This window comes from Daucus carota, chromosome 4 (assembly GCF_001625215.2).
Source record: "Daucus carota subsp. sativus chromosome 4, DH1 v3.0, whole genome shotgun sequence".
Taxonomy (NCBI): Eukaryota; Viridiplantae; Streptophyta; class Magnoliopsida; order Apiales; family Apiaceae; genus Daucus; species Daucus carota.
In genome coordinates this window covers 32887413-32908649 of record NC_030384.2, presented here as the reverse complement: position 1 = coordinate 32908649, position 21237 = coordinate 32887413, and the positions used below count along the sequence as shown (strand labels likewise).

Sequence of the window (21237 nt, the reverse complement as noted above, 5' to 3'; positions counted from 1 at the left end):
TATAAGTAATGGTTAATCATTTTTCATTTTATTTTTAATAAAATAAATACTCACTTTCCCATATTTTTCACGTACATTCCCACATTTTATACATAATTTCCTTACAATTGGAGTTTAAATTTTTTTACTTACTTACAATAATAATATGGAATACAAGTAGGTAAGATGAGGATTGCATGGGGCCATGAGGATTGCAAGGGGCCATGAGGATTGGTTGATTGATGTTCACTGTTTAAGTACAGATCCATGCCATTTTTAACTATTGGTTCATGAAGTCATTTTTAGTAAAAATCTCTGTATACTATGTTCAAATTTGGTTCTCTCACTTTCTATTGTTATTTCAAATCTACATACACAGGCTAGCTAACAAACATCACACTCACACTCACAATCTTTCAATTGCAAGGTTTACTGCAGTTGGGCATGAACAGTGTAAAATGATGCCTTAATTGAACTGGTGCATGCAAAATGCTTTTATTTACCCCCAAGCAATAACATAGAACTAGGAATCATGCATCATGATCCATCAAGAAAGACAATATTATACATTTGCTGCCAAAGACGGGCTTAAGATAGTCTATTTTACAATTTACATGTTCTCAAACTTTTGCCTCATGTTTTGCCTACTGGGATGACATTAGATTTTTACTGCTTCGATACCTCTCCTTCCCTGCTGAAAGTTCTCAAAATAAATACGAACATAATTATTGACCTTCTTGTATAACCTCGGGCTTTTTTCTGAAATCAGGGCTTCTGCTGGTTCAATGTACCTACTAGAATCCGGAGTGCAGAATACAGCCACAGTCAGCCTCTCTCTTTCCGAATTCGTTACCACTCTGTGCAGTGGACTCTTGAATATCCCATTGCTCATTATCTGCACAGACGCACACAGACACTCATGTAACGTATATTTGTAGTGCAAACTTACATTTTATAGTGCTGTAATGGCAAGACAGACACACTTTAATGGAGATTACCTCAACTTGGTCACCAATATTAATGAAAAGAGCATTGGGGACAGTAGGTACCCTAAACCAATGATCATCTTTCAAGACTTGAAGGCCTCCTACTTCATTGTCCGGCAAAAGGAATGTAATAAATGTTGCATCTGAATGCTCTTTGATTCCGAGTGCAAGATCAGGCCTTGGGCAGGGAGGGTAGTAGTTAAATCTTGTGAGCAAGTGTGTATTTTCACCATATTGATCTAAAAAGCAGCTCTCTTTCAAGTTCAATGACCTTGACAAAGCCTTTAAGACAACTTTATTTAACAATACCAACTTCTCAGTGTATTCCTGCAATGTTTCCCTGCAGGACCCTAGGTTATTGCTGGTCAATTATCACGAAGTTTGAACTACTTGTATAGTCTTAACTATTGAAACTAAGTCGATACTTTTTTATGAGAAGAGTGCAGTACCTAAAGTTTTCCGGATTTTGAGGCCAAAACTTTAACTTCCTCTGATCTTCGGGGCTTGTGGTAAGATACAAGCGGTCAGACCAATTATGAATTTGATCTGAATGCGCTGATGCATTCCCATATCCTTCACTGCCCTCAGCAGTTCTTAAGCACTTGCGTTTTTCCTCCAGTGGAAGTGCAAAAAAGTCTCTGCCAATACTATGCACTTGATCAAGAAGTGAATTTGTCATTCCATGACCAATTACCTGAACGAACAAAAACATAAACATGTCAGAATCATCGAGATGCATACAAAGAAAAGATCTTTGTTTGTTCTGATAAGAAAATAGGAAACCTGAACACAGCCGCATGAACTTAGAGATGTTCTTAGTTTTTCAAGTACTTGATCTGCAGAAGGTGATGGAGATTGTATTAAATTAAGATCAATGACCGGAATATCTATCACTGGAGGATCAACATAAAAGGCCTCATCAGGGCACTTAAGAATATATCTTTCTGGGATTGTTTTACAATCCACGGCCAGTTCCTGAACTGGCTTGAACACTAGCGATTCAAGAGTTTCGGCCATGTGGATGTGGGCAACTGCTCAAGGGGTTATTTGTTTAAGCTTAGCTAATGTGTGCTTAATTTTTGTTGGAAGAAGCTGCATTACAAATTTTCAGTTAAATCAGTCCATACCAGCAACCTTTCCTGCACAAGAAGTCAATGGCTCTCAGCCGATATCCAATTCTTTTAGATGCTTGCCATGGAACAGCGACAACTATTAAAATTAAACAAAAAATTGTAAAAAGTTATGCTGAGCTTGGTGTGTTAGGTTGGATGAGCCAAGTACCAGCTGTATTTTAGTTTTTTCGTGATAAACGTGCTACAATAAATGACAAAAGAAGTAGTATTTTAGATTTTTAGTTTACAGCTTCATCAGCTCTCTTTCCTTGTTGATAGTTATCAAAAAATACAGCAACATAAGTTTTGATCTTCTTGGATAAACTAAGTATATTTTAAGATATACATATTCATCAACATTCCATCCTCTATTTGAGATTCATTTATCCATGTTGCACAAGTGTTCATTACATTTTTGCTGCTTCAATAGCTCATTTCCCTGCTGGTGGTTATCAAAAGATATACCACGAAAATTATTAAAGTTTTTGTATAACCTCGACTTGTATCTGAAATCAGCTCTAGTTTCTTTTATAAGATAGTAATTGATATTTAGCCAGAGATTTCAGGATATGGAGGCCAAAAATGGAACTTTGTCTGATTTTCAGGCTGTGTGATAAATTACAGATGGTCAGTCCAATCAAGAACTTGATGCTCCGAATGCTCTGAATCATACCCATATCATTATTCTTGTAGCACATGACAAAATTACAATATTATGTATGCCAAAGACGGGCTTAAGACAGTCTATTACAATTTACATGTTCATTATTTCAAACTTGTGTCCCATGTTTTGTCTACAGGGATGACTATTAGATTTTTGCTGCTTCGATACCTGTCATTCCCTGCTGAAAGCTCTCAAAATAAATACGAAGATAATTATGGACCTTCTTGTATAACCTCGGGCTTTTCTCTGATATCAGGTCTTCTGCTGGTTCAACATATCTACTAGGATCCGGATTGCTGAACACTGCCACAGTCAGCCTCTCTCTTTCTGAATTTGTTACCACTCTGTGCAATGGACTCTTGAATATTCCATTACTCATTATCTGCACAGATGAGCGCACACACTCATGTAGCATATATTTGTTGTGAAAACTTACATTTTCATTATGTGGTAGTGGCAAGACAAACTTTATTGGAGATTACCTCAGCTTGATCACCAACATTAATGAGAAGTGCACCGGGGACAGTAGGTACAGTAAACCAATGATCATCTTTCAAGATTTGGAGGCCTCCTGCTTCATTGTCCTGCAAAAGGAATGTAATAACTGATCCATCTGCATGCTCTTTGACTCCGAGTGTAAGATCAGGCCTTGGGCAGGGAGGGTAGTAGTTAAATCTTGCGAACATGTTTGCATTTTCACCATATTGATCTAAAAAGCAGCTCTCTTTCAAGTTCAATGACCTTGGCAAGGCCTTTAAAACAACTTTATTTAACAATACCAGCTTGTCAGTGTATTCCTGCAATGTTTCGCTGGGAAACCATAGGTTATAACTGGTCAATTATCAAAAACTTTAAACTACTTGTACGGTCATGACTATAGAAATCAAGTCGATACTTTTTCTATGAGAAGAGTGCATTACCTAAAAATTTTCGGATTTTGAGGCCAAAACTGGAACTTCCTCTGATCTTCAGGGCTTATAGTAAGATTCAAGAGGTCAGACCAATTATGAATTTCATCTGAATGTGCCGATGCATTCCCATATCCTTCAATATCCTGAGCAGTTTTTGAGCACTTGAGTTTTTCCTCCAGTGGAAGTGCAAAAAAGTCTTTGCCTACACTGTGCATTTGGTCAAGAAGTGAATTTGATATTCCATGACCAATTACCTGAACGAACAAAAACATTAACATGTCAGAATCATCGAGATGCATTCAAAGAAAATATCTGTTTTTTGTTCTGATAAGAAAATGGGAAACCTGAACACAGCCGCATGAACTCAGAGATGTTCTTAGTTTTTCAAGTACTTGATCTGCAGAAGGTGATGGAGGTTGTATTAAATTGAGATCAATAACCGGAATATCTATCACTGGGGGATCAACATGAAAGGCCTCATCAATGCACTTGTGAATATATCTTTCCGGGAGTATTTTACAATCCACGGCCAGTTCCTGAACTGGCTTGAACACTAGGGATTCAAGAGTTCTGGCCATTGGAATGTGGCTTGGATCCAACAAAATGGTTGTTCTTTTAAGCTTAGCTAATGTTTGCTTAACTTTTGTATGAAGAAGCTGAATTATAAATTTTCAGTTAACTTGGTCATTACTTATAACCTCTCCTGTACAAGAAGTCAATGGTTCTTTGCTGATATCCAATTTTTTTAACTCTGGTTTTACTTTTTAGGGAAGCTTCGTGTTTAATATTAGCACATTTGAGTACTTTTATAACAAATGATTCAAAGAAACAACTACAATATGTAGCATGCTTTCCATGGAACAGCGACAACTACAATTAATTAAACAAAAAAAATTGTAATCTACTTATGCTGAGCAGGGTGTGTTGGGTTGGAATGAGAAATGTACCTGCTGCATTTAGTTTTTTGTGATACCAGTGTTATGATAATGAGTAATGTAGTATCAAGATTGCATCATTCATTTTGGTAATGTGATCAAGAAATTGTAGAGATCTTCATGTTTGGCATAGAAAAACAATTACAAGATCTGGAAAAAGATTATGAAAACTGTGCTTGGATTCAAGTGTCTGTATCAAGGACTTGAACCTTGTCACTGATGCAGAGTACCTTACCTGCTAGACAGCAATCGGGCAGATGGCCGGGATCTAAAAGCTTAAGTCATAATCCATTAAGAAAGCATTACAAGTACTAAACTGCGGCACATATGTTCCTAAAATGGTCCATCACATCTATATCCTTTAAGAGAAATCCTCTTTAGTGGAACATCAGAAGTACCAAATATCAAAGTTGTCAAGAATTAAATTGCATCATATATCTTTTATATTATGTTTGTTTATTTATTGTTAATGATCACTCTATAGGGACATGATTAGATTATAGTGTAAACTGCAGGTTATAGAGAGAGCTTAAATTCTTAACCTTCAGAAATGTGTTGCAGGCCTTCCAGTTTTCAACACGCTAATTCCTTTTTACTTGTACATGCATGTGTGCAGGGCTTGAATACTTAAGCAACAATCAATAGTAAAAAGAGCTACTAATACAAGCGCATATGTTTTTCCACTTGCTCAAAACCCAGAGAATAGGATTTGGTTGGTGAACATATACAATAAAAGGAGCACTTGGATATGGCCTGATGAATTTACATTGACAGGGATGAATATTTACATCTCACAGGAAACGTTAAAGTTATGCAGACCGATCATGTAACACTACAGTTTGAATATGCAGATTCCCATCCTTTGCAGTCAGATGATGTGCCTCTCCTTTTTTGTAATTTCTCCAGGAGATGCATAAGCTTTGTTCTCTGAATATTAAGACTCACACTCTGTTAGCTGCAGTGATGTGATATTAAAGATCAATTTTAGTAGAATTGTTATACTTTTGTCAAGAATTTTTAATAACCATTCTGCAGTATGACCATAGCATGATCTTCTGATGATTGTTGAGTTTCTTGTGTATTTAATTAAATTTGATATATAAAAGCAAGGTAGTTGCTCATCTATCCTGTAGATATGACCTATTTCCTTGATAGTGTTAAATTTGTTTGTCTAGTTTTCTTTTCTTTTTTCAAATCTACAAACACAGGCTAACTAACAATCACCCTCAAGATCTTACAATGGCAAGGTGAATTTCAATTCAGCATGAAGAGGTAAACCAATGCCTAATTTGAAGTGGTGCATACAACAGGCATTAACTTTTTTTCAAGCAATAACAGAGAAACATGAATTCATGATCCATCAAGAAAGCATGAAACGTACTATATTTGTTATTGTTCTTGTAGCATGTGACAAAATTATATATCTGCAGCCATTGATGGGCTTAAGACAGTCTATTACAATCTACATGTTCATTAAAATTTAAATCATCTCATTTTCCCCTTCCTCCTATTTCAAACTTTTATCCCCTGTTTGTCTAGAGGGACGTATCTTAGATTTTTGCTGCTTTGATAGCTCTCTTTCCCTGCTGTTGGTTCTCAGAATAAATTTGAAGATAATTCTTGATCTTCTTGTATAACCTTGGGCTTGTCTCTGAAATCAGCTCTTCTGCTGGTTCAATATACCTACTAGAATCCGGACTGCAGAACACAGCCACAGTGAGCCTCTCTCTTTCTGAATTTGTTACCACTCTGTGCAATGGACTCTTGAATATCCCGTTACTCATTATCTGCACACATGTAACATAGATTTTCTGTCTGAATTTTCATTTTTATTCTGCGCTAATTTGGTAAGACAAACCGTAATGGAAATTACCTCAACTTGGTCACCAACATTAATGAGAAGAGCGTTGGGAACAGTAGGTACACTAAACCACTGATCATCTTTCAAGACTTGAAGACCTCCCACTTCATTGTCCTGCAAAAGGAATGTAATAGCGGATCCATCTGCATGCTCTTTACCTCCAAGTGTAAGATCAGGCCTTGGGCAGGGAGGGTAGTAGTTAAATCCTGTAATCATGTCTGTATTTTCACCACATTGATCTAAGAAACAGTCCTCTTTCAAGTTCAATGACCTTGACATGGCCTTTAAGACAACTTTGTTTAACAAAATTAACTTATTTGTGTATTCCTGCAATATTTCCCTACGAAACCATAGGTTATATCTTGTCAATTGACACAAAGTTTGAAGTATATGTACACTCATGCTTATTGAAACCAAGTCAATTATCACAAGAGTTATTACCTAAAATTTTCCGGATTTTGAGGCCAAAACTGAAACTTCCTCTGATCTTCAGGGTTTGTGGTAAGATACAAGCGGTCAGCCCAATCCAGAATTCGATGCTCTGACTGCATTGATTCATTCCCATATCCTTCAATATCCTCGGCACTCCTTGAGCACTCGAGCTTTTTCTCCAAAGGAAGTGCAAAGAAGTCTCTGCCAATACTATGCACTTGGTCAAGAAATGAACTTGTCATTCCATGACCAATTACCTGGATGAACGAAAAGAATTAACACCTCAGAATCATCGGACACATAAAAAAACTGTGTTTGCTTCGATTTAAGAAAATGAAAAACCTGAAAACAACCACATGAACTTAGAGATGTCCTCAGTGTTTCAAGTACTTGATCTGCAGAAGCTGATGGAAATTGTATTAAATTGAGATCTATAACCGGAATATCTATCACTGGAGGATCAACATAAAAGGCCTCATCAGGGCACTTATGAATATATCTTTCCGGGAGTACTTTACAATCCATGGCCAGTTCTTGTACTGGCTTGAACACTAGCGATTCAAGAGTTCCGGCCATGTGGATGTGGTCAACTGTTCAAGGGGCTGCTTGTTTCAAACTTAGATAACGTTTGCTTAATTTATTTTGGAAGAAGTCAATGGTCCTTAATTGATAACTTTTTTTTAGATGCTTGCCACTGAACAGCGACAACTAAAATAATCAAACAAAATATTGTAAAATGGTCTCTGGATGCAGAGTACCTAACAGTCTGTGTTATCCTCGCGGCACATATGCACTTAAAATGGTCCATCACATATTTATTACACATTAAAGATACTGAGAACACTATATTACATTTTTACTGCTTCAATAGCTCTCTTTCCAAGTTGATAGTTCTCAAAAAAGATACCAACATAATTTTTGATCTTCTTGTATAACCTGGGGCTTGCATCTGAAATCAGCTCCTCTGCCGGTCCAATGTACCTGCTAGGATCCGGACTACAGAAAACAGCCACGGTTGTTCTCTCTCGTTTTGGATTAGTCACCACTCTGTGCATTGGACTCTTGAATATCCCATTACTCATTATCTGCACAATCGCGCACAAATATGTAATGTATTTTTGTTGTCCAAATTATATAATTATATTTCTACTTATGTGGAATACACAACCTTATGGAGATTACCTCTACTTGATCACCAACATTAACGAGAAGAGCATTGGGAATAGTTGGTACACTAAACCACTGATCATCTTTCAGGACTTGAAGACCATCTACTTCATTGTCCTGCAAAAGAAATGTAATAGCCGATCCATCCGCGTGCTGTTTGACTCCAAGTGTAAGATCAGGCCTTAGGCAGGGAGGGTAGTAATTAAATCTTGTAACCATGTTTGGATTTTCACCATATTGATCCAAAAAGCAGTTTTCTTTCAAGTTCAAAGACCTCGACAAGGCCTTTAGGACAACTTCATTCAGCAGTATTATTTTCTCGGTGTATTCCTGCAATATATCCCTGTAATAGAAACCATACATTGTACTCAATACTTGCTATAGCTGTCACAAAACTTGAACTACCATTGTATTTATGCTTTCTGAAACCATGTCTATAAGTGCTAGATTAACAAACTCTACCAAAGCCTTAAGTTGTTAGCTGAAATCACTATATAGATCGGATACTTTTAACAGAGTACTGTAACATATAAACAAAAGTGTTCACAGAATTCAACTAGTTTTGGTTACAAGAAGAGGGTTTTACCTAAAATTTTCAGGATTTTGAGGCCAAAACTGGAACTTTCTCTGATCTTGAGGGTTTGTGACAAGATACAGACGGTCATTCCAATCAAGAAGCTGATGCTCCGAAAGCTCAGAATCATTCCCATATCCTTCAGTATCCTCAGCAGTTCTTGACCACTTGGCCTTTTCCTTCAATGGAAGTGCAAAGAAGTCTCTCCCAATTCTATGCACTTGTTCAAGAAATGATTCTGTCATTCCATGACCAATTACCTGAAAGCAACCACATGAAGCTAAAGAAGTCCTTAGTTTTTCAAGTTCTTTTTCCGCGGATGGTGATGAAGTCTGTATGGAGCTGAGATCAATTACTGAAATATCAATCACAGGAGGACTAACATCAATGTCTTCATCACCGCCTTTATGAATATATCTCTGCGTCGGGGTATTACAATCCACTGCCAGTTCTTGAACTGGATTCAACAGCAACACAGTTCCATTAGCTCCAGCCATGTAGAAGTGGCAGCTCTTTAAGACTTGAAGGGGTTGTTGCAACTTCTGAGGCTGTTTAAGCTTATCTGGTATTGCCTATTTTTGTCAAAGAAGAAAATTACAGAACTTTCAGTTGAATCACCCTTGTTTCTTTCCTACTAAGATCACAGAATCTTTTTCTTTGAATTAAATTATGAATATATTATCTTTGGTACATATTTCAAGGATAATAATGCACATGGGGGGCCATTTTGATTGGTTGATTAATGTTCATTTTTCGAGTAAAAAGCCATTTTTATTTTGAGCTTGTGATATCCTGATAATCTATAAAATGGCCAATGCATCATCTTTTTTTGAATCTGATCATGAACTCACCAAACCTTATCAGTGTCAGCTAAGAGTTTGAACACATTTGCAAATTATTCCATTGGCACTATTACTGAATACAACAAAACACTAGTCTTGTTTTGTGACTCAATCTGTTGAATTATCTTGTTTATTGATATAAAAATATCATCTTTGTTGATTACAAAAACAAATTCCGTTGCCGGGACTTGAACCCGGGTCTCTCGGGTGAGAGCCGAGTATCCTGACCAACTAGACTACAACGGATTTGTTAAGAGTTTGATAAACAAATAATTTAGCTTCAAATTAATAACTTGTGGCATATTTTTCCTTCCCCAAATGGTCATTTGCAGTATACCCAAAATCACATCATGAGCAGTACTGTAATTTGCAGTTCACTGCTAAAAGTGTTGCATGCCTTTATTTTTCGGCATGCAGCTTCTTCATTTCCACTATATATATTTAAGTTGAGCACCCCTTAGGGGTAAGTAACTTCTGGAACAACCTTGATCACCGTCTGTTCTCCCGCTTACTTGCAAGCAGGGAGAACGACATTCGGAAGGTGAACAAATACAATAGAATGAGGAGCAACTTTAATAGGCTCCGACGAATTTACATTTACAGGAATAAATGTTGGTATATCCCCGGATGAAGTTAAGGTCAGTGCATTCCCATTAAGAAGCATTGTTTGACTGTGTAAATCGCGATCCTTTGCTGTCAGATGGTATTCTTCTCTTGTTTCTGTGCTGTACATTTGATCTCCGTGAGAGACTTGCATAAGCTTTGTTCTCTTGTACAGAAAACCGCGCCTGCCTTGCTGCGATGAAGGGTTATTGAAGGCTGGTGTTACCACAACTGTTGTGTTGTTGTCAAGATTGATTAAAAGCATTGTGATACCATTCTGCAATGTAAAGTGGAGTTCATCAGAGCTGTACTAATCTTTAAGTTGCTTGTGCATGTATATAAGAAGATGGTAACTTACAGATTGTTTTGCACAATGAGCATAAGCACGGAGTTTCTTGGTGCCAGAGAAGCTTGTGGAGAGGACTTTTCTTCCCATCAGCCGGTGCCAAAGAAGAGCACTGAAATGAAATAACACATGTCAAACAGAGCCTTAGATATGCGTTAAAATTCTTAATGAACAACATGTACTTTGATCCTAATTACCTGTAGTAATCAGGATTTGGAACAAAGGTTTTCGTGTTGAGTAAACCATAGTTTCCGCCTATCAGTGTTTGTCTGCAGTATGTCTTTGTATCATAAGTTGCAGCCATACCAAGCTGATCCAAGTACCTACATAAGTATTGTATGAGTAAGAAAAAACATAACATAAAATCATGAAAACCATTTTGAAGTTCTAAACTAAACCTATTTTCGCCTTGAAGAGAGAATATTACCAAAAGCTATACACAAATGCATTGGACACGAGATTATGACCACTATTGTATGCCCCTCCTGACTCACCAACCCATGCGGATGCCCCAGAATTTTTTACTATGCCCTGGAGTTGTTTAAAGGTATCAGCTATGCCATCAAGAAACACTGGATTAAGAATTTTTTCAACGAGGTGTTGATCAACTCCTACACATAAGAAAAGTATTAGGATTTCCACAGATATATATGCCTTGTACATTAAGGATAACATCTAAAGCTTATGCCGACTATTTGTACCTGCACCAAGATTATAAATATGATGAGTAACAACATTTAGTTTGGGCGTCTTGCTAAGGTATTCTTTGAACCAATTTGCATCAAAGAATCCTCCCGGTGATATAATTAGTGGCTGAAACTCTTCACCCTTGTATATATCTTGAACTAAATTCACAAGAGAAATTGTGTCCGAAGAGTACTGAGCTGCTGCAACTCTTAAGCCTACTCCACTTCCACACAACTCATTTCCTGAAAAGGTTTGAGATACTCATGTACTAGTAATGTGGGTGCTTTTAGCAATTTAGCATCTCTTCTGAAAAGGATAAGCAAAGCACCAAAAGGGGAGTGCACTTACCCAGCTCCCAACCATGGATCATGTAATTTTTCTTGACAGTGTAACGTATGAAAGATTCTGCATTTGTGGAATCCCATTTTCCAACAGCAATACCAGTACTTACGTTTGTGGATCTGCCATTAAGAGCGTTCAATCCAAAAATGATACTGGCCCTGAATTTAAAATGTAATCAAATTTCAGTTGTGGCCAGTGGATTATCAAGTATGATGAGAATAAGATCTAGGGAGCGGTGGAAGTGCCTCTTTACCCTGTTTTCTCAAAGAATAGATTAAGTTCATCCCATCTGTGCATAGGCAGGCACCCCTTAGTGAAACTAAACAACTCTGAGGCTTTATAAGCAAATGGTGTGCACGGTTGTCTTTGATCTTCAGTTTCATATATGAGTTTATCTTGCAAGCTGCCACCTAATCTAATCTTTAACGGGGTGAAAGCTGCAAAATAAGTTCTACTAATAGTTAGATTCTACTTATTCATTCCAGATATGGTTATCGGAGCAAGATTAAGCTATACCTTTTATTGCTTTCAAGAAAATCTCATTAGTAAGATCCTGCATGAAAGAATCATGGCCGCCATAAATGAATTAGTACAAACTTTACAATACACAAGTAACATATGTGTGCTAGTCTGCAATTTTATCTGTTCAACAGTGGCTTTGAGTTGGCCATATGCAACATACAGTAACTTATCTGAGATCTTAGTAATAATTCAGATACACATTCTTGATATATTCAGAATTTCAAGAAGCAAAACACTTATGAGTTATAAATGAAGGCCGCAATTTATGTAGTTTGAGACATAATCCATGTCCAGTTAAATATATTTACTTTTAACATATACCTTGCTTTGGTAGTAAACAAACTTTTTTAATGCATTATAAAATCAGCACACGAGGAAGGGAATAAATCAAAATCTAGATCTCATACAGCACTGGGAGCAGCTTTGTCGCCACTGGACACTCATTATTTTTTATGACAGAAACTTGACTCAATACCTTTTTTCCATGTTTGTTTATAAGGATTATTACATTGCAATCACTTTTTTAGATACCTTCTCTCAAAGGGTATTATAATTTCGTGAAAATGAACTAAAACAATGATTGAGATATGAATTTACGGGATTATACCTTTACATTTGTGATAAATAAGGTAATAACTAATAACTAATAACTAATAATCCAATAACTATAATTCCTTCAAACAAACAAGGCCTTTGGGATTATGCCGAAACAAATAGTAAAGGGCTAAAGGCTGCCCGAAAGCCGAAAGTAAAATCTAATTCAGCACAAACATGTATAATTTCCAAAAATGATAAATTGGGTTCAACAGATGACAAGTAGCAGAATTTAGCAAGAAAAAGAAGGAAGAGGTAAGTACCAAGTTGAGTAAAGAAGCCTTGCCCCAGCTACAAGTCCCATAATCACATTTTTCAGGTGGCCACCAATCCAAAGTGGCACACACATAATCACTGTCTACAAATCCAATACCACTTTTTCCATCTACAAACACAGTGCCTTGAGCTGTACTTTCTCCCCCTGCATCCTCCTGTGAACAAACATTCATGAAAAAGAAGTGAATGATGCACACCCCTATACATATCATCTTCATCTGCAAGCCCATTCTCAACACTCCTTTTCCTAAAGGGACTACTTATATGGTACAAGATCTATTTCTATCTTTACTTATAGCCCCTCCATCAGTGGAGAAGGTAAACATGACATGGGAAATCTGAAGTAGCTGGGTCCATTTAAAAGAAAAAGTTTTTTTACGAATAATACTTTTTCGTACTTAAAAAGTTTATTATCTAACCGAAGGACGTAGACAGGGCAATAAATGCTTTCCTCATGTACTAAAATTGTATTGCCTTTTTCTGAAACTTAGCTGCTGTCTGCTTCAGTAATAAATAGTCAGAAATGCATGGTTTTGTAGTAATATTTTCAATATAATGTAGTTTGAATGGAGAAAAGGAGGGTGAGAATAATGCAAGAGGATTGGTTGTCCACCACTTTAAGCTTTATCTTGATGAGAAGATTGTAGAAAAGAAATGATAGATGGATGAGCTCAAGGGGTAAAAGACAACAACAGCTCAACATACTTGTGATAGTGGCCGTGTTGGTGTAAGAATTTCATATCTCGTGACCCTCTCAATTATATGCACCAAACTGTATTTACTCTACGCGTGTTTCTCAGTACCAAACTGTACAACAGCAATAGCTTTTTAACCGCTTCCTTTTTACAACAGATTAAGAAGTTACTATTCTTGTTGTTCAAATTAACGATAGTAGAGAGATTATTTTCGTGAAAACTTGACGTTGTGAGTTGTGACTAACTTTATTACTAGGCTATCCCGGAATTGTAGAACTTGAGTTTGGGGGTGAGTGAAATGCGAAGGTGAGTATGAGGTCTTAGTCATGGATAGTCCCTTTCGGTTGATCAACCAAAAACACAACAGAAAACAAATGAGAGGTCTTGAAAAACATGCGACTTAATGTATACAAAGCCATGATTGAGTCGGTTGCGGGCATTTACTTGTCACTTGTTGTACAAAGTTACTCAAACATCAACGTCTGCGTATAAATTACAAAAACTTTACTAATTTCTGTATTAAGAAAAATGGCTTAACTAACCAACAACCAGGATCTCAAATTCAAAGATTGATTAGGACCCAAGGACCGAAAACATTGACCCCGGTGCTTGCTTTTCATCTCACCCGTGCACATGCCAAATAGGGAAGGTAGGCTATCCGACCCGATAGATATCCAATCTGTTCCGTTTTTCATTAGATTCGATCTATCTCATCTCGATTTTTCTAGATCTAAATTAGAATCTGCATCTTATTTTTAAACCCGAAAAAATTTGGGTCTGGATCTCATCTCATGCTTCCCACCAAGTCGTTTTATATCGTTTTTCATTTTTTACATATATTTCAAAAATTTTGTAAAATTAAAATGTTATTCAGAATAAAAATATTATGAAATAATTTATGAAATTATATTTTATAAAAATATTAAAATACATATCGAGCTCTTTATTTCACGCATATATGATTTGTTGGCAGAGGGAAGTATATTAAAAGAAATAACTAAGTTAAAATTTTATAATATCCAAAAATAATCATGTAACACACTTGTATGAGACTTTGTCTTGGAGTATAAAGAAAATAACAAAGTTAAATTTTTTTACATCTCAAGATGACGATCATGCAACACTGCATGGAATTTTGTCCTGTTTTGCTTGGAGAATATCTCGATCGTCCGTTATCGGATCCTAACATAATTGCGTCACTGTAAATCAATCGGGAATTTCGGATCTTGCTGATGTTATTGTACCATTTGGATGTCATAGTCGCGCTGGATAATATTTAAATGTATTCAATTATAATTTTATAATTAAAAATGTTAATAATTAAAAAACAATGCACGAACTGCAAATGCCAAATGCAACGCGTCATAGCACAACGCGCACTACATAGTGCCCCTTGTCGCTTGTATTTATCTACATATTTTACCAATTAAGAATAATATCTTCATTTTTATTGACTGTATTTATATTAGTCTTTCCGATCTATTTGCACTTACAAAAAACGAACAGAAAAAACCAAATTCAAAATAAAACGTACATTTCATTATCTAGTCACAATTTGCGGCCGACACCACCTCTGTTCCGTGTACGTTAATATACCTTGTATTGGTTTTGAAATATTCGTTTTAGAATTGGTGTGCTAAATTACAATTTTATTTTAAATGATGGTGCAAATAATAAACCTCGATTGTATTTGGACACCCGGTTCGACTTTCACTGATAAATCCTCGTAGTAATGGACTGTGTGTCAGTTGTGAAGTTTGATTTGGCAATAGGCCTTGATGAATGGAGGGAAAAAGGGGTTGTAAGGGAAGGCTTTTGTCCAACAATCATCGTCTACTTTGAGATACTCCTCACAACATTGTTTACTCAGCATTCCTGCTTCAAGCCTCCAGAATGCATTCATCACCTCATTTGGACACCCCAATTCTACTCCTCCCATTGCTTTTACGCATGGATTGCTGCCAATATCGAATGTCGCTCTCGCAATATTTGTTTGCCAAAATCATCGAAATGACCAGGATCAATATTGCGTTGCAAAACCTGGTCTTTTGGTTAGCCATCATTTATTGTTAGTAGCTTGGTACACACAAAAATTTACAACTTTTTCTTGTATGACAATGGGATGCTAGGAAGTGTCGGTTTGCTGTGAAATATATATAGGAGTTATGCAAAATTCCGGTGCATCTGAAACTGCTGATTATTCATTTCGCAGTTTTGCGGTTTCTTCATTAACTTTGCACTTGTTCCTGTTATTAATATTCAGTTACAACTTACAACACTAGGAATGTGTGAAACTAATTGCTCGGCTTCTTTTCTTTCTTTTTTGTGGTCGTGTGGATGAATTGTATTATTTCGGAGTTTTATCATTGTCAACATAATATTATACTGAAATAATATACTCCCTCTGTTTTGAAATATATATCGCTTGATTTTTTGGCACACACTTCTAAGTCCTTTGACCGCATAGTTAAAATTATTATTTTTTTAAATTTTTTTTGAATAAAAATATATTATTAATATCATAATTCAGAAAAAGGAAATTTTAAAAATAATGATTTTAACTATGCGGTCAAAGGACTTAAAGGTGCGTGTGAAAATGTCAAGCGACCTATATTTCAAAACAGAGAGAGTAACAAAATAAAATCTGATAAGGTAAAAAGTTATTACATCAGAGATACGTATAATAGGGTTTGGGCAATGTCTATTAAGCGCTAAATTTAATATATTTAATTTGTTTTGATTAGTGGAGTTTTTTTATATATGTAAGTGGTCCACCATTATTAATAAAGTCGTAGCCAAGACGAGTTAAATGCAGAAAATTTGGTACTTAGTATGTGTCCACGGGTACTATAGAAAAACCGTTTATAATATAGTACCTAATCAAAAAATCTCATTTCAATAAAGTGCTAAACATGAACGTAAAATAATAAAATATTATTTTTGGTGCTAAATATAAAACTAGTACAAATGATATTATAATTGTCACATAAGCATGCAAGTTAGAAAATCAATAATATTTAAAATAATGCTGACAAATAAAGTAGGACATTTAAAGATTCGGGAAGCAGAATATAACTATTTAGATAGTTTGGGGCTATTTAAAATCTACTCATTAAAGTAAAAGTTCTATTTTAACATCACTTTTTGTGCTAAAATTAAAACATCACAAATCAACTTTTATACTAAAATATAACAATAGTTATTCGTAATTTAACATAACCTTGTGAAGGAATATCTGACAAGATGTCAGGAACCTGTAACATGCAGAACGTGGTAATTAAAAGGATGAGTTGTAAAGGTAACAAGTGAAAGGTTGACTGTTGAGCAAGATCTGCTACATTGAACAAGTGCACTGCAATTGTAGTATCACTGTGCTAGAATTCTGAGTCTAGACATTTTATACATGGACCGGGAAACAAAGAGGACTGAGCTTCTGGCAGTTAAGCATTCTAACAGGCCATCTCCAGCAGTTGTGATCCAAAAATTCAAATTTGGATCATCAACTGATCCAAATTTTGATTCAAATTTCTGACCAACTCTAGCAGCGTGATCCAAATTCTGATCCAAATTACTTTTTGTATATTATATTACATAAATTTTACATTAAACTATATAATCTTAAATTTAATTTTATTCATTATTAACTACTAATATCATATTTAATTAATTAATTTAATTATTTTTTTTAACATCGATCAAAGTATCTCAAAATCAAGGAAATGAATATGAAGCTCAAGGATCTCAAACTGATATGAATAGTTACGGACAATATTTTGATTATTTCGAAGCAAACAGAAATAATATGTTCGAATAAATCAAAATTTATACTTATCGTACGGTTTTTTAGTCATTTCCCGGTATTGTAATTTTATTTTATGCATTTTATGTACTTTCTATTTTATGTATGTAATGTACTCTTTTTCAATTTCAATGAAATTTGCTTTCCTATTGTTCTAAGTTTTTACTAAAACATTAATTTTATTAATTATTAATTATAAACTATTATTAATTAAATATTAATAATCACAAATTAATTTCAAGTCCGATAAACGAAAGATATAGAAATAATCATTATTTTATAATAAAGTAGGTGATCCAAATTTGGATCAGTGAACAGTGGTTGATCCAAATTTGGATCAGTGTTTAGATCACTTGGATCACTGCTGGGTTTGTCCTAAGAGTCGCCTACTTGCACTTAAGTGATTCAAGTCAAAATCACCTGCCATATTTGTTTGTGTTGTATTTAGAGCATTGCCTATGTAAATCCTCCACCACTTCTTGTTTACTTTAGATTTTCAAATTATCAAGGAGAATCAAAACTGATGGTCTCGAACATTCCTTACTTCTTTTGTCTAAACATCTGCAAGAAAATTGGCATGGGTAATACAGGTACCAAGCACCAAGATGGATTACCCTGAATTTGGTAGAACCCCAGCAAGCTCATTCAGAAAAGAAGAAAGAAGTCAGATGAACAGTCAACACTACCTACCCCTGAATAAGATGTGCCACAGAGAGAGCTACATCATTACAAGCTGTCACATGACCAGAAACTTCATTAAGAATACCAACAGGATAATTTCCTACATCATGATAACTGATGAAAACCAAGTACTCCTTCCTAGTTCTCACTACAGACTCCAAGCAAATGTAAATAAACACAGGCAACAACTAAATCTATTTTACTTTCTCTTCTTCGCTGGAGGTGCATCCTCTTCGTCCTCGTCTTCTTCGTCGTCCTCCTCGTCTTCGCCATCCTCATCTTCGTCGCCATCACCATCCTCGTCCTCGTCATCTTCGTCGCCACTGCCGCCATTACCATTTGCCACTGGATCCTCCTCGGGATCTCCCTCTTCGTCGTCATCACCTCCCTCTTCACCGGAGAAATCTTCATCTCCTTCATCATCATCCTGTTCAACATCATCATCGTCTTCCTCGTCATCCTCGGTATCACTGCCATCTACATTTTCCGTTTCAGGGCGTTTCCTTCTGTGAAGCTCCTCCACAGGAAACCTGTATAATTACGTTAGTAAGTCGGACCTAGATTATTAGACCTCCAAAAAAATCATTGACAGCAATGCTAAGAAATCAATCACCTTTGATCACCACCAATCAAATCCAGCAATCTGTCTTTAATTTTCAGCAAGACATCAGCCTGCAAAGTTGATTGGATTACTAATAAGATATGTTATTCTACAGAGATAAATGAATTTTAATCAATCACAATAAGCACCATAACAATTTCGTCCTTCACAAGAAGCACCTATTTTTTAACGTTAATACAACAATAAAAAAATTCAATTAAACTGTCATAACTCATAAGCTGGGGTATATTTGGCATTGATGCATCCAGGGATATACATTACACTTAAAAATAATAAAGAAAAAGGCTGATAAAATATATCCATTATACCAGAGTGCCACTTTGGGACACTTAACTATATACTGTGCTAAAAATGGGTTGGCACATTAATATTCATAAGAACATCATTCAATGCAGTTCCTGACCCAGCCTAATCAAAAACACACATGGAGTGGAAGGTGAATCAGAGTCAGGTACAGGAAAGAAATAGGCTCTCGAGGCACATATTATACACCAACTGTAAATATCATAAAAAGAAAAGGGCTCTCAGGGCACATTATCAACCAACTGTAAATATCATAATTCGATGCAACATTTGACATTCTAATCCCTATGGGTCGCTATTTTGATGGTGTATATCATAATTCCATGATGACATTCTAATCCCCTATGGGTCGCCATTTTGATTGGTACTTATAAACCTCACCTCTTCCCTGTCTTTTGCAGTATCTTTCTTCTCTTTTATTTATTCAGTAGAGAAATTTGAGATCCCAATATTTGGCCCCTAGTTTTACAACATCATCTTTATCATCAAAAAAACCATCAGCTTACTCTAATGAGAAGTTAATTTTAACAACAAAAAAATGTGACAAAAGATATTGGGAAAAATGTAGCTACAGTATATCTCCATAAACTGGAACTGTTGTAAAAAATGATCTTAACACTGCATATACCATATATTGCTAAGAATATACATGTAAGTAGCTGTATACAAGTGAAAAGATGATGAAGCATAAGGTATCACGTAGAGTTTAAGCTCAAACTGAAGCACTTGCTTCACCAAGGAAGAGCAGTGCACTTAACAAAAAACTCAACACTTGATTATGCAATGACTATATATAAATGTGAAAACAATTTGGAAGTAAATAACTACTGTCCATGATAAACAAGTTCTAGTACGTAGTTTACAACACCCAACCTGTTTTCAAGAAAGTCCAATACCAGTGACAGTACATTGGGTCATATTTAAGCATCATCTTCTTCCAAGAGATTCTTAAAATCTACCACGCCATTGGTACATTCTAAATTTTCTAGATTACAGTTGAAAGCTGTGATATAGAAAATCAGATCTGGTCAACCCCTTGTTCTAATAAGGGGTTAGTAGAAAGTACCCAGGCTTCCTCAAATCGAAGCGACTCAGAAATTAACTGAACTTTGGGATTAAGCTATGCGCCTTTCAGAACTATGCAGATGTGATACTATAAATATAATTCTAAATATAAGGAATTATTTTTTAAATTAAAGCAAAAGAAATAACAGATAGTTGGAATAATAAACATCAATCTGAATTCTGTCAACCTATTCCTTCCATAAACAAAAGCAAATAAGCAATAGAGAGGCATCGGGTAGGTAATCGCAAAATTAACATTAGCAAATATATAGTTCAAGACATGTGATTTAACCCTCGGAATGAACTTCGACACAAAGAAACACCTCAAGAACACAAATTCACACCATCCCATCACAAGCATTGAATTAAAAACTTATACAAGCACATAAAAGTAACAAAATTCACACCAAACATAAACACACATCAAATTCAAAGAAACCCACCAAAGAAATTGACCAAATTCAAGTCCTAAATCATGAAAAGAACACAACTTTAGACAATTCATACCAGCAAGAGCAAGCAAAGCACGGATCTTTGAGCAGCCAAGACAGTTTCAACAACAAAAGTAGACACAATTAGCTTCTTGACAGCCACAGCTTCAGTCCTCAAAGCCACCATCTCCATTGCCCCAAATTGAGTAGCTTCTAGAGAGAGAGAGTAATTGAGGGTAGTACAATACAAGTGAGATAGAGAGAGAGAAATATATAGAGAGAGAGTAAAAGGATTAGGGTTGATTTTGGGTGTCGGGACGAGAAAGGGCAGGGTTTTGAATTGGAGTCCTTTTAGGGGTCGTTTGGTTCACGAGACGGTATGGGTTTGGAATCAGGAATCGGGTTAAGCTGGTATGGGGTTGAGGAATCATTCTTGATATCTTGTGTTTGGTTTAATACTGGAATGAAAATAAATAATTTATGTACTGGAATGAAAATAAATAATTAGTAATAACTAATATTACTAATTAATAGTAAATAAAAATAAGTATAACTTATTTCAGATTAAAAAAATATCATATTTAATTTATGTGTTTTGAGATTGTATTTAAATTTATAAATAAAAATGAATTAATAAAATTTTCATTTGATACCTCATACCCCTCTCTCATACCCACCTCCCCTCTAAGGTATCAAATCTGATTCCAGGTGGGTTTGAGGTATGGGTATCAGATTATAAAAATAGACAACCAAACACCAGGTATGGGTTTGGAATGAACAAAACCCATACCTGATACCAGAATCAGCT

The 21237-nt window shown here is 35.7% G+C and overlaps 6 protein-coding genes and 1 non-coding gene across 7 annotated transcripts; all 7 read right to left on the bottom strand.

Annotated features, from left to right (window-relative positions):
* Positions 1-425: 425 nt before the first annotated feature.
* LOC108218219 (flavonol synthase 1) lies at positions 426-2161 on the bottom strand. The gene is made up of 4 exons (XM_017391130.2): positions 1749-2161; positions 1415-1659; positions 978-1305; positions 426-874 (listed from the first exon to the last, which is right to left on the bottom strand). The coding sequence occupies exons 1-4, from the start codon at positions 1980-1982 to the stop codon at positions 638-640; spliced, it is 1044 nt and encodes a 347-aa protein (XP_017246619.1). The 5' UTR covers positions 1983-2161; the 3' UTR covers positions 426-637.
* Positions 2162-2735: 574 nt separating this feature from the next.
* LOC108217265 (codeine O-demethylase) lies at positions 2736-4333 on the bottom strand. The gene is made up of 4 exons (XM_017390102.2): positions 3997-4333; positions 3662-3906; positions 3224-3551; positions 2736-3123 (listed from the first exon to the last, which is right to left on the bottom strand). Exons 1-4 carry the CDS (start codon positions 4228-4230, stop codon positions 2887-2889), a joined length of 1044 nt encoding a protein of 347 aa, XP_017245591.1. The 5' UTR covers positions 4231-4333; the 3' UTR covers positions 2736-2886.
* A 1612-nt stretch (positions 4334-5945) lies between these two features.
* Positions 5946-7592, bottom strand: LOC108217264 (flavonol synthase 1-like). The gene is made up of 4 exons (XM_017390101.2): positions 7223-7592; positions 6890-7137; positions 6461-6788; positions 5946-6374 (listed from the first exon to the last, which is right to left on the bottom strand). Exons 1-4 carry the CDS (start codon positions 7454-7456, stop codon positions 6138-6140), a joined length of 1047 nt encoding a protein of 348 aa, XP_017245590.2. The 5' UTR covers positions 7457-7592; the 3' UTR covers positions 5946-6137.
* A 2-nt stretch (positions 7593-7594) lies between these two features.
* On the bottom strand, positions 7595-9290 carry LOC135152050 (jasmonate-induced oxygenase 4-like). Its single transcript, XM_064091507.1, has 3 exons — positions 8634-9290; positions 8063-8390; positions 7595-7965 (listed from the first exon to the last, which is right to left on the bottom strand). Exons 1-3 carry the CDS (start codon positions 9116-9118, stop codon positions 7729-7731), a joined length of 1050 nt encoding a protein of 349 aa, XP_063947577.1. The 5' UTR covers positions 9119-9290; the 3' UTR covers positions 7595-7728.
* A 346-nt stretch (positions 9291-9636) lies between these two features.
* On the bottom strand, positions 9637-9709 carry TRNAE-CUC (transfer RNA glutamic acid (anticodon CUC)). The gene has a single exon. It is a non-coding gene; the product is annotated as a tRNA-Glu (tRNA).
* A 132-nt stretch (positions 9710-9841) lies between these two features.
* Positions 9842-13444, bottom strand: LOC108215837 (heparanase-like protein 3). The gene is made up of 9 exons (XM_017388427.2): positions 12821-13444; positions 11958-11994; positions 11695-11878; positions 11448-11599; positions 11114-11341; positions 10840-11023; positions 10610-10735; positions 10425-10524; positions 9842-10343 (listed from the first exon to the last, which is right to left on the bottom strand). The coding sequence occupies exons 1-9, from the start codon at positions 13061-13063 to the stop codon at positions 9972-9974; spliced, it is 1626 nt and encodes a 541-aa protein (XP_017243916.1). The 5' UTR covers positions 13064-13444; the 3' UTR covers positions 9842-9971.
* A 4552-nt stretch (positions 13445-17996) lies between these two features.
* LOC108216048 (uncharacterized) lies at positions 17997-20772 on the bottom strand. Its single transcript, XM_017388708.2, has 3 exons — positions 20506-20772; positions 18622-18680; positions 17997-18538 (listed from the first exon to the last, which is right to left on the bottom strand). The coding sequence occupies exons 1-3, from the start codon at positions 20620-20622 to the stop codon at positions 18208-18210; spliced, it is 507 nt and encodes a 168-aa protein (XP_017244197.1). The 5' UTR covers positions 20623-20772; the 3' UTR covers positions 17997-18207.
* Between the last annotated feature and the right edge of the window lie 465 nt (positions 20773-21237).